The sequence below is a fragment of the Gavia stellata genome, chromosome 17 (genome assembly GCF_030936135.1).
Source record: "Gavia stellata isolate bGavSte3 chromosome 17, bGavSte3.hap2, whole genome shotgun sequence".
Taxonomy (NCBI): Eukaryota; Metazoa; Chordata; class Aves; order Gaviiformes; family Gaviidae; genus Gavia; species Gavia stellata.
The window spans coordinates 10,241,284-10,255,824 of NC_082610.1; the positions used below are offsets into that span (position 1 = coordinate 10,241,284).

Below are 14,541 nucleotides of genomic sequence, written 5' to 3' on the forward strand. Positions count from 1 at the left end.
ATGTCTTTTGTGGATTTAGGTAAGTCATTCAGTGTGAGTGTGCCTTCTCTAAAGGCAAAATAAGGAGACCTGCTCTCTCTTTGCTTTCTCTTGTTTTCATCTGTTTGGATTTTTCCAAGTGTCGGAGCAGACCTCCCGTGTTCGCTTAGGTGGACTGTGTTCACAGCTGTCGTGTGTATGTGGTGTGCCTGCATGTACGCTTACATAGTTGCAACTCTGATATGCACAGTTGCAGGTTGATGTAGAAATGAATCTCTTGTTTCTGGCACATCCACCTCTCCGCATCTCTCTCCTCTGTGGTGCTCAAGATGCTTACACCCGAGAAGCTGCAGCCGATGCTCCTTGCTTGTCACGTGTGCAGAGAGCAAGCGGCTGCCTTGGTCCATCTGCGCTGATTTGGTTGCTAATGTTCACCATGTCTGTTGGTTTGGAGAAAGATGGAGGGTGGTGGGGCGTCGGGAAATTCTTTGAGCCGTGTTATCCCTCCAGTAACTAGACTGTAGCAGGAATGCGAGTGATTAATTTCGGGTCTGTGGGCTTAGCCCAAGCGGCAGCAGCTCTCCCCGCCGCCGCGCTGGATGTCTAGGAGACAGCAGCGTCCCCCGTGCTCCGCTCTTTCACCAAACCCTGTGAATTTAGCTCTGCTAAATAAACATTACCGAGCTGCTAATCACACGCTCTGAAACAAAACAGCACTTCACTTCGGGCTCTGGGCAAGATCAGACTTCCCTCCCTCCTCTCCCCTCCCCTCCCCTCCCCTCCCTCTCTGCCCCCTCCCTGCTTTTCCCCTCCCTCTCCCCGGCAGCCGCTCAGCCGGTCCCTCCGACCTGGCAGCCTCATGCTGGGGGCCGCTGCCGGCTGCAGCTGACCGAGGCCGCGCTGCCCGCCCTGCCCGTGCTGCCCTGCCCGCCCCCCGGGCCCGGCACCCCTCGCTGCCGGGCTCCCAGGCACCGCCGCCGCCCCGACGATAAAAAGTTGTGCGGAGCGCCGAGGATGGGAGCGCATCTGCAGCCTCTAGCCCTGCGGCTTCTGGCGTTGACTTTCCCCTTGGTGGCGAAGGGTTTTTCTGACGAAACCTTGGAGAAAGCTGCGAAATCCGAGGGATATTGCAGTCGGATCCTGCGAGCCCAAGGCACCCGGAGAGAAGGGTATAATGAATTTAGCCTCAGGGTGGAGGGTGATCCAGAATTTTACAAGCCTGGAAACAGTTACCGGGGTAAGTTGGCCATCCTCTACTTCCCATACTAACGATAATGGTCAGGACAAGCGTCTCTAAAACTATAACGTGTCTCTGCCTGTCATCTCTGTATCCCTTTTGGCGTGTGTATGACTGTGTGAGTTAAGCCAGGGTAGTATACTCCCACACATTACTTTATTGGGGATGCTTTCATGACAAGTGAGAGGGAGTTGAATTTCACAGTATCACTTTACTCCCAAACATTAACTCAGTATTAAGAGGAATTTCCTTTCTTTTATGAATGCTCAGCACTAGCACAAGATCACAAGTTGATGTGATACAAAACACACACTCTTCCCCCGTTTACCTACTATCTATCCCTTTAAATGTAACACAGTGAATAGGAATAGCTTTAATATTCAGCAGGAAAGAGAGGAAACTCGGAGCTAATTGTTCTTGCCCTGAAATAGGAATGTTAATAGAATGAGTTAGCATATGGGCAAACAGTGATGCAGCACGCTGCCAACTTCCCACATTTTCCACTTATGTTTATCCCACCCCCCTTTTTTTTCTGGGGAAATGAACAGATGGTTCAAACAGGAAAGAGGCAGAGATGGTGCTAATGACCATTGTAAGTAAGAGACGGAGGCATTCGTTCTCTGCTGAGCATTTCACATACAGTCCTTGAAATTAACTTCCAAAGCACATTTCAGCATATTTTTCTAATTAATAAGCAAAAGCACTTTTGGGTCACTTTTCCTGCCTCACCATATAATGCTATTGGAAACAAACCTTCTTGGAGTATACTGTTAACTTTATATTTTAAAAGCACTTTGTAAAGAATTTGGGCATTTTTAGGTACTAATGTACTTTATAGGCATCACTTTGGAAAACAAATTTTGAGAGTTTCTTCTAAGTGTTTTTCCTGACCTTCCTTAGATTAGGTGTAAAGAGCAATGTTTTCCCATTGCATGAACATAGGAATGCTAGTATAGGTAGGGAGAAAAAAGCGTGCATGTAGCATAATCATCATGTTCTCTTAAAGGCTGAAAAATACATCTGCAGCAGTGATTAGCTTGTTTTGAGCATCAGCCTGTAACTTTGCATGAGTTTTGATTAATTTTATTTTTTTTCTCAAGAATTGGTTTATTTTGATGTGGTGTGAGGAAATGCACATTTCCCTTCAAATTGGTTAACTGTTCCAGACATTAGGATTAGTACCTTGAGTCTGAAAGATTTCATGTTGCATGTCAGTTTGATACATCTACTAAGCAGGATAAAGATGTGTCAAGTTCTTTGACAGTGACAAATGTGAATGTTCTTAAAAAGTTTTGGAATTTGTTTCTGTAAAAGCATTATTGGATATTTTCAGTCATTTACCAAAAAAGTTTCTATTGCATGGAAATGTAGGGGGAAAGAAACTCCCAGGTGAATTAGCAGAACTAATTTTCTGGAGATATTATGTCTTGATATTAGGAACTCAATTAATAAAATCACATTGGTATATTGTAGCTTCTTGGAAGTGAGAAAACTAGAGCTAATAGTAAAAAATTAAAATGTAGACCAAAATATGTGCCCAAGATTTTGGTATTGAAGTATTCAAGTGGCACATAAGCTTATCTAGATAGTCCTTTAAGGACACTTTCTAAATGGTTGGAAGAACATAAGTAAGTGTTACCATAACATATACATTATCTACGGCAATAGTTAAAACTAACAGCATTACAGAAAGTTTCAAGAGCTCACTTTCAGAAATTCTGCAGTATAACTGGAACTTTATTACTGTTTTATACGAAGGGTAGAAAATCCAACTAATGATAAAAAAATGCAGGATTATGGCAGGTCTGTGGGGTTTTTTTATCTGTAAATTATGAGATGTACAACACTGCAGAAGGTTTGCACAACCTCTGTTGCATTGGAGCTGAATGTGCCTGTTTCCATGGCCCCTGTTTGGTTTAATGCAGTCTGGCTTCTTGGCACATTCCCTAGCGGGCTCCTGCAATAAACTAGTATTTGTGCAAGGTGGATAACACAGGAATTAACTGTACATACAAATGCTGTACTCCACCAAATTGACGTTGCAGAGGTATCCATTTATGTTCATGACTGTCTCGATCATTGGTTGATGTGACCCACGTAAGACTCTCAAGCTGTAATGACTGGAGAAAACATTACAGCACTCTTGCAGTGTGGGAATCGGAAGACCACAATTCACAGCTGCCATTTGTCTTTGGGAAAATTTTTATGGCTTTCCTGCAGTTACTCACCATTAGATCAACTGGGTTCTATTTGCCCTAAGAGGAAATCCTGGGTGGATCTGTGCTTATGGACGCCATGGTTTTCCACCTCTTGGTGCTGTGATAGAGGAAAATGGCCCTGAGCACTGAATAACCTCTTTGAATGGTCCCTTCCAACCCCTATCATTCTGTGATTCTGTATGCACCTCCTCTGGTCTGCAAGCACTGACAGCAGTAAATAAGGACACTTTCTCCTGTTTCAGACAATTAAAAATGAGGTAGCAGCAGGGCAGAGGAGCCATCCTCCTTTCCTCCCTAATGCCTAACAAAGAAACAATGGCTATGGGCTTTGTGGTGTCCCACAGGGGAGGTGACATGACTGGTTTCTAACATCTTATTTGGGACTTTTGATGCTGTAGCCTGTAAGTGGCCTTCATCTGTCTGGTCTTTCAGACTGTGATATTGTTGCCTCTCCCCTTGCGGAGCAGGCAGCCAAATGCATGTGGTGGGCAGGTCTTCCCATGGTACCAGGTTTGTGGGCACACCACTCTGGGGTTGAGGTCCTCTCCTACCGGCTGGTTAATCTAGACCTCGATGTAGCTGCTCTTGCTTCCACTGAAGGTCAAAGTTCCCATTGCATTCAAAGGGCACAAATGAGCCTTAAGTTTAGATGGTGTTAGGGGGTAATGATCCTTGAAAGTACTCAGTCCTAGCTTTATTAATCTGTAGAATTAGATTAATGATTGCATGAGATATCCACGAAAAATTGGGTGTTTCATCCTATTAAAAATATAAATGAAATTGCTTCTAAAAAAAGGCAGTAGTATGTCCATTTCACGTGCTAACATGCAACATACATAGTTTCCTCCATAATTTTCTGTCATTGTTATTCTGATTAAGAAAATGAGGATTTGACTAGTATAGTCCTTGGATATACCTTCTATGTAGATGCTGTTTCTGTTTTTAATGGAATTTCCACTTGTAGGTCTGTTCACCTTCTCGGTTTTCAAGGACAAGCTCAGTTAACGTTACACACTCCATTGCATTAGTTTGAGGACTTCTAAGGAATATTGAATCTTTCCATTTCTTTCTTCTCTCCAACATGCAAAGACTCTTTTTTTATACTTTTACAGATAAACCCTTATTCTGTAAATATTTTAGCAATTCTCAAGTTTCAGAAATTATGGATAAAAGTAGATATGAAAAGTGTATTTGTTGGTACTTGTGCAATGTACAACACAGGATGTGCTGTAACATGGCATGTGGAAAGTCAGATTTCCTGCTTGAAACCAAAGGAGTAATTGCTTTGATCACCCCACCTTTAGCTGGGGACACTGGGGAAAGAGGAGTGTGTTGAAGGTGTGTGCCAAAGTGCAACTTGTAAGGTAATTAGGGATTTGCCAGAGGGAATGGAAACAGACAAAAGTAACTGTTGATATGTAATCTTCCTTTTAAAGTAAAATCCTTAACTTTGAGACTTCCACTGAGATTTAACTGATCTTTACAGGGAGTTCATATTGTTCAGCGAACGTTAATTAATGTGAACACAGTGGGAGCAATACTCAGCTGTTCTTTAAAACGGCAGAGTTTAGCCCAGGAAGGAGAACTCTCAACTCTCATGCAACGAGGAGTCACTATCTCTTGTGAAAAGCAGGTGTAGTCTGACAGCTTCCCACTGCTGCCTGTGCAATGCAAGCCTCCTTCTTCGTGCTGAAACAATCAGTCCAGAGCCAGTGACTACAGAACCGTCACCATAACAAGGCTCTGTATTTAGCAGGGCTTCAAATAAAGCCTTGCAGTGCAATGTTCTCTTAGCACACTGGATAGTTCAGAGAACTGACAGAAATCTTTTCAGCTCAATGTTAGTGTTTGTTCTGGCCTAGCTCAGGGGTGACCAAAGCACACATTCATCTTGGTATCCTTAAGCTGAAGTTGCATGGACACTTAAATCCCACATGAGTCCCCTCTACTCCTGCGGGTCATCACCCTCCTAGAGCCTCGTTTGTATCTGGGTCTCCCCACCACTGGCAGAAGTGCTCCTGGGGCTGCACAGTACAGCCACTCGGCGACTGGACCCAGTTGAACTCTCTGGTTGGGTTTTTTGTTTTGTTTTACTTTTCAGCTGGATGTGTTCCCTAGTTCAGCTGACAGCACAGCTGTGTGGATGCTGCTGTTGTAGGAGCAGTGTGGGGTGGGGGAGGGCAGGATCGCTCATGTTGGAGGAAGCATGGATTTATTCTGGGTTAAAATGACTGCAACCACAGCATGAGTATTGCTAACCCCAAGCATTCAAAAACTATGAGTCAGGCTTTGGATTTATCTTCCTCTTTCTTTTTTTTTTTTTTTTTTTTTTTTTTTTTTTTTGCTGATGGCTTTTATAGCATTTCAGATATCCTCTATTTTATAGGTAGGTAGTTTGTTTAGAATTTTGAAAACTGTTTGGTTTGATCTGCAAATTTGTGAGGAAAATGATGAAAACTCTTGAGTCTATTCACAGCTGGATTCTCCGTTTTCTTGCGTAAATATTTAAGTATTTCTGGTGTAACCTTTTACTCATAGTGATTCAAACTTTTGAATTACATATAATATATGGAAAAATTTGTTGCATGTAAAAGACCTTTATGGCAATTAGTTTCTAAGAATCAATGTTCAAGCAAGTGTAATACGTTCATCCTTGTTGAGTTCAGCAGTGTGCTGTTCTTAATTACTGCAGCTGAGAGGCTGGCTGTGGATTTTCGTTTAGATAGAGCTGCAAAAGTTTGCAAAATTGGGTTAATAATACTAACTATTGGGCAGATAATTAATGAACTGGAACAATGCTTAAAAACGTAATCAGAAAATTTAATGCTATTATGCTACTACTCAGTTCCTCTATATAAAATGTGAAAGTTTCTTTCTCCTCAAAAATAATGAGGTTTAACCTCGTAATAAGGTTCCATGGAATGAAAAGTGTGCTGAAAATCTTGAGAGTTGGGGGGTTTGCTATCATGCCCATCACTGCTCTAGATTTGTGCAGGTGTTTGCAGGTGTACAGGTCTACACATGGCACTTACACAAAAGGTTTAAAAATTGAAATGAATCTCTTCAATCCTACTTTTTTCACATATAGTCAGAAAAGTTATGTATTGGTACAAATGCCATGGTTTTTAGACCCAAATACAGCTGTGTGATACTAGAAATCTTCAAATATCCTATTTTATATTTTTCCAGTATTGACTTTCTAGATCAAAGAGCTCTCTATATGTTCCAAATGAACTCTGGACATAGTCTGAAATCCATATCTTTTAAGGGCAATCTGTCATTTTTAGTAATGTGTTTCAACCCCTCACGGCCTATTTGTGTGAGAGAGAGTCTCTTGTGAATATTCTTCTATGAAACAGCATTGCTAGTTGCAGTTTGCTCATGAAAACTCTGGGTGGTCTTCAGTTTTTATTGTGCCAGTCAGGGTTTGAGAGTGTGACAATAGTGTGCTACAAGCAACGCTGTCTGCATTATGCTTAAAGTAAAAGCTACTTAAAAGCATTAGTAGTCCAGTTTTCTGTCTCTTTTCCTTTAATTCAGAATGAACTTTTCCCTAAAATTTACCTCTGTTTCAGAAAAGGATTCCTATGAAGTGTTGAAATGGCTTCAGTAATTTTAAAACTTCCTCAAACATCCTGCCTCAAAGCTCTGCCTCATTCCACCTTTCTGATAGTGTTCAAAAGAGCCACAGCTCACGTGTTGCTGGGCAGTCCTTAGGTGCTGGTGCTGGCAAATAGAAAAATCATAAAAACATATCTTGCACTAGAAGAAAATGAGGGATGTAATCCTGATGCTGAGCCATGGTAAAATCAGACTAGTCAGTGTTATGATACTAGTTCTCTGCTAGTGGATCCAGTGACACCTTCCTGGTCAGGACTGGTGTGTGAAGAAGGGTGTTTTGCTGATGTGTAGGATGCTTTGGCAATTAGAGCTGGCAGCACAATCTTTAGAAGTCAGCTTTAGCCATGCGTTTAGCTTTGTGTCCTGTTCTGCCCTGAGGTTAAGGGAAATGAAGGGTAGTTTTAGAGTGACCATCTCCATCAGCTGGAGTCCTGTGTTGAGCGTGGCTGAGCTGGAGCAGGTAATATGGTCATCTTGCTTTATAGTTAAAGATTTTTTTCTGGGTACTAAAATGCCTAGATCCTTGTCTATGCTCAGAGCAGGACAAAAGCTGAAGCCAAATATTCAGATGTTCCCTCACATTTAAAAAAAACACCCCAAACAAACAAACAAAAAAACCCCACACAAAAAACCCCAAACATGTGTGTCCCTGCCCCCAAACCAACAACAACAAAATAACCCTCCTATAGATCTAAGCAGATCAGCAATCTGCTTTTAAAAAAAAAGGGTGTGTGTGTGGAGAAAAAAAATAGCTGAGGTATTTCACATCACGTCAGTGTTTTTCAGTTCATGTGGAAACTTGGACTGAACATTTTTGTATTCTGGCTGGCTCTGCTCCATGTTGTTAGTGCTCTAGCTTTTGTTAATACCAACTTAAACCACACGTCTTTCAAGCTGAACTGTGAAAAGATATGCAAGTGGCTGATTTCACAATTAATATTGTGTTTTCATTATTTCTCTGTTTATTATATCTCAGTGACACTGTCTGCTGCCACTCCTGCTTACTTTCGAGGGTTCACATTGATTGCTCTTAAGGAAGGAAAAGAAGGTGACAAAGAAGATGACCATGCAGGAACTTTTCAGGTGAGAGAAATTTCCCTGATCCGTACCTCTGGGAGTCTTCCTTACCGTATGCTTGTCTCAAAGGGAGATGTTGTTTGCCTAGGAGAATGCAGACTGTACTTAAGTAAGCATAAATATTTGTGAATATTGACATGAGAACAACACAGCATATTTTATATTCCATGCAACCTCTTCAAGAGGTCAAGGCTTTTGTACCTTCTCTTCAGCTTGCCTTCCCACATTCTTACAGTTAAACATGGGCATCAATTGTTTGAGCTAGTTAGTTTGAACTGAATTTGTTATCCAAAGTGAATGTGGAAATCGTTTTATTCACATGTTGCTTTTTGTATTTTTTTGCCTAGATATTTTTGTCCATTCAGAGGTAGATTATGCCTCTGAGAAGTGTTTGCCACAGCTGTAATGACTGTTTTAACAATTATAAATTAGATTCTGCTTTTTTATTGATACTCAGTAGTACTTAACAAACACATTCGGTAGGATGAAATGTTGTTCATCATTATTAAAAGGATCAGAATCTAGAGTGATGATTCACAAAATAGTATTTATATCTATTTCAAGATCACATTGCATGAAAGGAATGCTGGAAATGGAGAATACACATAATATTTATGAAAGTAGGTAGAAATTATGTAGGTTTGTTGTTTGTTGATTCTCAGATGAGGTATTGTTTGCTATTAAACTTTCCAAACTTAGAAATATTGTTGAATGATATTGGTTATATGGGTAATAACATTGATACTAATTTTAATAATTATTTATAGATATAATATTTCACTTGCCTCAAAGAAGTATTTGTATGTTTTCAAGGGAAATACTAAAAATTTCTAATTTTGGTGATCTACAAGGAGACAGAAATCAATTTAACCCTAGCATCTCTTCCTGAAGTGTCTTCTGGTTTTTGTATATAGCAAATATTATATGCAAACTCGATACATATTTGCCCTGTTTTCCTATTGAGTTTGCCTAGAGGCCTCTCTCTGTTTTTCACACGTTTTGTAAGAAAATCTAGAATAAGTGAGAACCTATTTGATGTTAGAATAACTCCATCTTCCTTAAAATAAAGCAATTTCCTAATATTATTTGGGAGAAATCTGTTTAGTATGGATAGGTTGGGTTTTTTGTTGGTTTCTTTTTTTTAAATACTAGCATTAAAGCATCAACTAATGTTAAGAAGTAGAAATGGCAGTGCTTCATCTATTTTAAATGAAATTTGTCACTATTCATTTCTGTATTTCAGTTGTTAATGTCTGTATAGCTGTGGCTAATGGGAAAGATTTGGCCTGAGTTTTGCCTTTATGGCCAGGCGTATATCTAACTCATAATGTAGTGAGAAACTCACTAAGCTTTGCTGAAGTACAGAGGAATTTTGAAGTCAGTAGAGTGGGATGCAAATGGAAATTCTATATAGATAAAAAAAAAGACCAACGGATCTCAGTGGAGGGAAGATTGTTTAATTAGCTTTATTGTATGGATTGTGATCTGAAATCAGTATTCTAATTGGCAGATGAGAGTTTCAAACTTTATGCATAACAAAGTTTGTGGTTTTGTGGCACAAACAGTACTCATTGTGCTCATCCTGCATTAGCACAATTAACTGAATTTTATTCAGATAGTGCCTGTCAGTTCTGCCTCTGTTGATACAGATTTAAGATTCTTATTTAAGTATCTAATGAATGGATACAGTGATAAATACCAATGTCTCTTATATCATAGATAGGTGCTAGTAACTAGAGGAGAAAAAAAGAAGTTTAGTTCAAAGGTTTGCACTGTGTTTTTATTACAATGTGAAGATCCTAATGGTGTCTAAACAGTGGTGCAGATTAAGAAAAAACTGTGTGTGCAATAACTTGCATGCCACTCGCAGTTATGTATTTCCTGTGCTGAGATGGAGAATATGTTATTCAATGAATTACCTAGTGGAACAGAACTTCATGAAAATTTCTTAATAGTGGCAAGAGACTAAATGCTACTTCTGGACTACTGGCATAAGCCTCTGCCTCCATGAGGAGACTATTTACTGTTCAAATAATAGTCAAAGCAAAGGACATGAAAGCACTGCATGAAGAAGCAAAGTGCTTCATTCATATTAGCAAGACTTTGCAGTATAACCAGGATAGAAGGAAATTAAAGTTGATCAAATAAGGCACATGCTTTCCCCCCATGCCTCGGAGACTGTAAACCACCATATTTTCAAGCCTGTGAGCGCCACTTTCAAATCATGAAGTATGGGTTGCAGTGTCTTTCATGGGGAAAATCTGAATCCACACTCTACTCAGCCAAGATCCCATTGGGGTTGTGGCTTCTGTTTTGCACAGCTGTTGAGTGTTAAATTGATCAACAGTTGCAATGCCTCAAAGTACTGTAGAGGGGCATGTACTAGGGTAGCAAGGTGTTAAGTAAGGATTAACATCTTGGTGACTGATAAGGACATGGTACACTCAGGCTGGAAAAACACTTTTTTCAGTGGTCACAGTCAGGCTGCAGCAGGTTGAGTTCTGCAGCCCATTGCCAAGGATGAACGTGCAGTTAGCGGCTGTTGTGACTTCGTCCTGCCTCTGCCTTTTACAACCTCCTCATGGATCATTTACTCTTGTCTAACTCTGCAAGTCAGCAGGTACGGTCAATCTTCATTAATCATTAAGCTGCAGGGTCTTGATTCTATAAATAGCTCAGCTGTTATATTCTTGGTTGGATAGCTATTTTTTTTTCTGTATTTTTTTTGGTTACCTTTATACTTGCCATAAAGTAGAGACATTTAGAGAAGTGTAGTTTGGATTCCATGATTCTAAATCTGTTTTTCTCTGAGAAAATTGAGACTTTTAAATCTGATTTTACTGTTGTTTATTTAATGCAGCCAAACTTCTTTTTCTTTGTCCTTTTAGCACACCCAGGGCACAATTTGGCCTTAAAATAAAGAAATCACATTGTCTCCCACAAACACGCAAACATAAGTTAAATAGCTAAATTAAGTATGGCTGGGGAACTAGAGATGCCAAATTCAGTCATAGAAGTTTGGGGATATAATAATCTCATTCTTACTTATGCCAGCGGTAATTGTACAACTCGTGGGTGCAGCGCAGCGCTCTGAAAGCTTTGGATATCTTGTCCCATTGGCATCTTTACATAAGCCATTCCCAACTGTTGTCATACAGACTGCTGATCTTCCTTTTCTATAATGTTTAGCAACAGTCTGCAAATTGTTTGAAGGCAAATTATACTCAAGGGCAACAATCAAGCACTCATTGACTATAGAACAGTATACAGGCCATTTTAATCAACATATGTATGCAATGTAATAGATTTAGTCTGCTAAATAATGTAGAATAGCAGGAATTTAGTGCTGAACCTCATCTCATGTATCTTCCTCATTCTCTGAGGAAGAATAAATATTCTAAGAAAATTCTTGGTGGATGTTTTATGAATCTGTTCTGAAGAAGTGTTCAACAACAAAAAAAAATTCATCTCTCCAAGTGGCCTGTTCAAACACTTCATTATATTTTATAGAAAATTTAAGGAAAGCTTTACAGAGCTTTTACTAATGCCTAAACTGAGTCTTCACTAATACTGGTTAAATTGGTCTCTTATCAGGTTATTTTCCTAAATTAAGAATTTTCTTATGAGCCAGTTATTCTGGTTTCCCTTATTCTCTCTCCAATTCCACACACCCTTTACCTGTTTCTTATTAAAATGTTCATATTTTCATTGTAGGGTACCTTTTTTCAATTATGCCATTTCTGCAGTCAAGAGTTCAGTCTCATTTATATTCCCCAGAATTCTACACAAAAGTCAGTCTGGACCCTCAGCATAAAATCATACAGAATTTAGATACAATAACCCTTTGGAGTATCATAATTACTTCCCTTATCTTCATGAAGAATCCTCTAAGTGTATGCAACTTGCCTTTATTGCAGTAGCATCTCAGTATCGTACAGGAGGTCCATGGTCAAGTCTTAAATCCTTTCCTGCATGTATTGCTGCCTACATTGTGATTCCACATTTTTCTGTCTGTCTTATTCCTTCTAAGTGTAGAGCTTTGTTCAATTTATCAAGTTCTGAACTACAATCCTATCCTTCAAAGTGCTCACCATTCCTCCAAAAATTGGTGCTATTTGTGGACTTTATAAAAACATGCTTGACAATTAAACAGTCATTATAAAATACAGTGTGCAAATGTGACCTGCTTTTCTCATGTACAGTGATAAACTGAGTCATAAAGACTCAAAATTAGACACTTCTCTGTATTGGTTTTGGCATAATCAGTTGTTAGATTCTTATGTCCACTATTTTTATGATAGTTTAGTGTTAAATGCATTCATCATAGCAGTGTTCCTGGAGGTGTCTTCCTGGCTTTCTTTGCTCTAGAATGAATCAAGAAATTCTTAGTTTAGGTCACTACATTTAATGACCCATCAGTGCAAAATCAATGTAAGAACATAAGCAGGCAGACCAGTAGCAAGACTGAAGCTTTCATTGTAAGTATGGCATTTATAAAAGCTAGGGACGTGTGCTGAAGAAGAAAATGTTTAAGGAAAAATGAGATAAGTAAGGTAAGTGGTCCTTTACTCTAAGTCCTCCTTCTCTAGGTTTACCCTGAAACAACAGCCCCAAACATTGCCTTTGTTTTTGAAGACATGCTGACTGGTGACCGTTTCTTTTGATGCTGTTTAGCTGACTGATGTGTTTACCAAAGCTTTTAGATTAAAAGGTATTTTTACAAGCTCTTAGAAAAGCAGTTCCTCAATTGCTGTGTTCCAGCATTTTATAGGAATCTGACATCTTTTTAAGCAGTTGATATACTGCATTTTGAAAGAAGCTGTCTTAAAAGACTGTTAGCCATGTCTCGTGATTTATTAGTTCTTGTATTTATAAGCAGTTTGTTTATATTTCTTTTAAAAATTAATGACTGCAATTATTTATTAAGCTTTTTATGTTAAAATTAAGCTATGCTTATGCAATCTTGATGTTGCACTCAACCTATTTTTTTTTTAACTTTGTATCCCAATATAAACACATCAGGCTACTTAGTAAGTGGCTTATTCTGAGATGTGTGAAATGATGTAGCTTCGTTTAACAAGCATTCAGAACTTTAAGTATTTTACTCATGTTTGCATTCTCTACATTCCTTTTCCCAGCATCTTATCACTGAAACTGGGTCTGTCATCTTACTGCTTATAACCATGTGGAAGTAATGCATTTTTTACTCTGATTTGATGTGAAATGTTCAGTTGCCAGTGGTTTGCAAATCAGGAGGGATGAATTTCCAGTTCATAGTGAAACCACATAGTTTAGGTTTCTTAGTAAAGCTTCCTCACACTAGTGAATGAAAACAATGTTCCTACCAAATTAAAATTGCAAATTTAAAAAATTCTTCAGGGCTTTCATGAAGGAGGCCTGAGACATTAGAAGTAGGAAACATAATCTTGAAGTGACATATGATGTGAGGGGTGAAAGAAAAAATGGATGCTAACTATTTACTTGTGGCTTTAAACCTAGTAATTATGTGGCCATGACATTATATACCTACTTTATCAAACAGAAAAGAAAATGAAGCTGTCTACATTGGTTTCAAAGACAGACAGATGCTGTATCCCCAAAAAGGGGGGAAATGCAGCTGCATCCAAACCCATAAATGAAAATTCTCTTTCCAAAGTATTGATCAGCAGTTCTACTATCAGCAGGAGATAAATCAATGTGAAATAGCTGTACACAGTCATTAAATTCATGATTCAAAGCTACAATTACAAGAGTGTGTTGACTCTGAAAGAATCAGAATATGCCAGATACATGTAACAATTCCCACTTTTTGCATACACTAAACATTGGCTTGTTATACCTTGGGAACTCCTTCCACCCATTGTATACATAGTTACTGTGTCTTTTAGAATTAACTATTGAAACCATAAAGTTGCACAGCCAAAATCAGAAAATACAAGAAATTTCTGAATACTGCTCTGTTATGTATTTTATTATAGTGGATCTTTGAAGTACTAGCTAACACACATTTACAAAGAGAAAATATATACTAAATTGTACTTGCTTGCAATGTAACTTAGTTTACTACTGAATGAAAATGGGTTTCAGTTTCTTAGCCTAGGCTTTTACTTCTGTTGGCAACTTGCTTATCTGAACTCTGCGACTTTTCATGTAGCTTCCTGGTATAATAGGGAAAGAGCTAAGAGGCTTTCTGTGAAAGCCCTCTGGGATTTATGTAACCCAGACTCTTCCACCATGGATGCTGGGAGGGTAAGGGTCAACAGGTATGAGCTGAAACAAGGCAGGGTAAGACCAGATATAAGGAAGAACCTTTTTCTCTACGAGGACAGTCAGACAGTGGCAGAGATTGCTCATTGGAGACTGTGCAGTCACTACTCTTAGAGGTTTTGAAGACTTGCCTGGATACAA

The 14,541-nt window shown here is 39.1% G+C and overlaps 1 protein-coding gene across 1 annotated transcript in view; it reads left to right on the forward strand.

The window, feature by feature from the left end:
* Positions 1 to 993: 993 nt before the first annotated feature.
* SPON1 (spondin 1) overlaps positions 994 to 14,541 on the forward strand; it is a 193,549-nt gene continuing 180,001 nt past the window's right edge. The window contains exons 1-2 of the mRNA XM_009816395.2: positions 994 to 1,216; positions 8,033 to 8,139. Of these exons, the coding sequence (XP_009814697.1) occupies positions 994 to 1,216; positions 8,033 to 8,139 (330 nt within the window). The remainder of the gene's footprint in view (positions 1,217 to 8,032; positions 8,140 to 14,541) is intronic.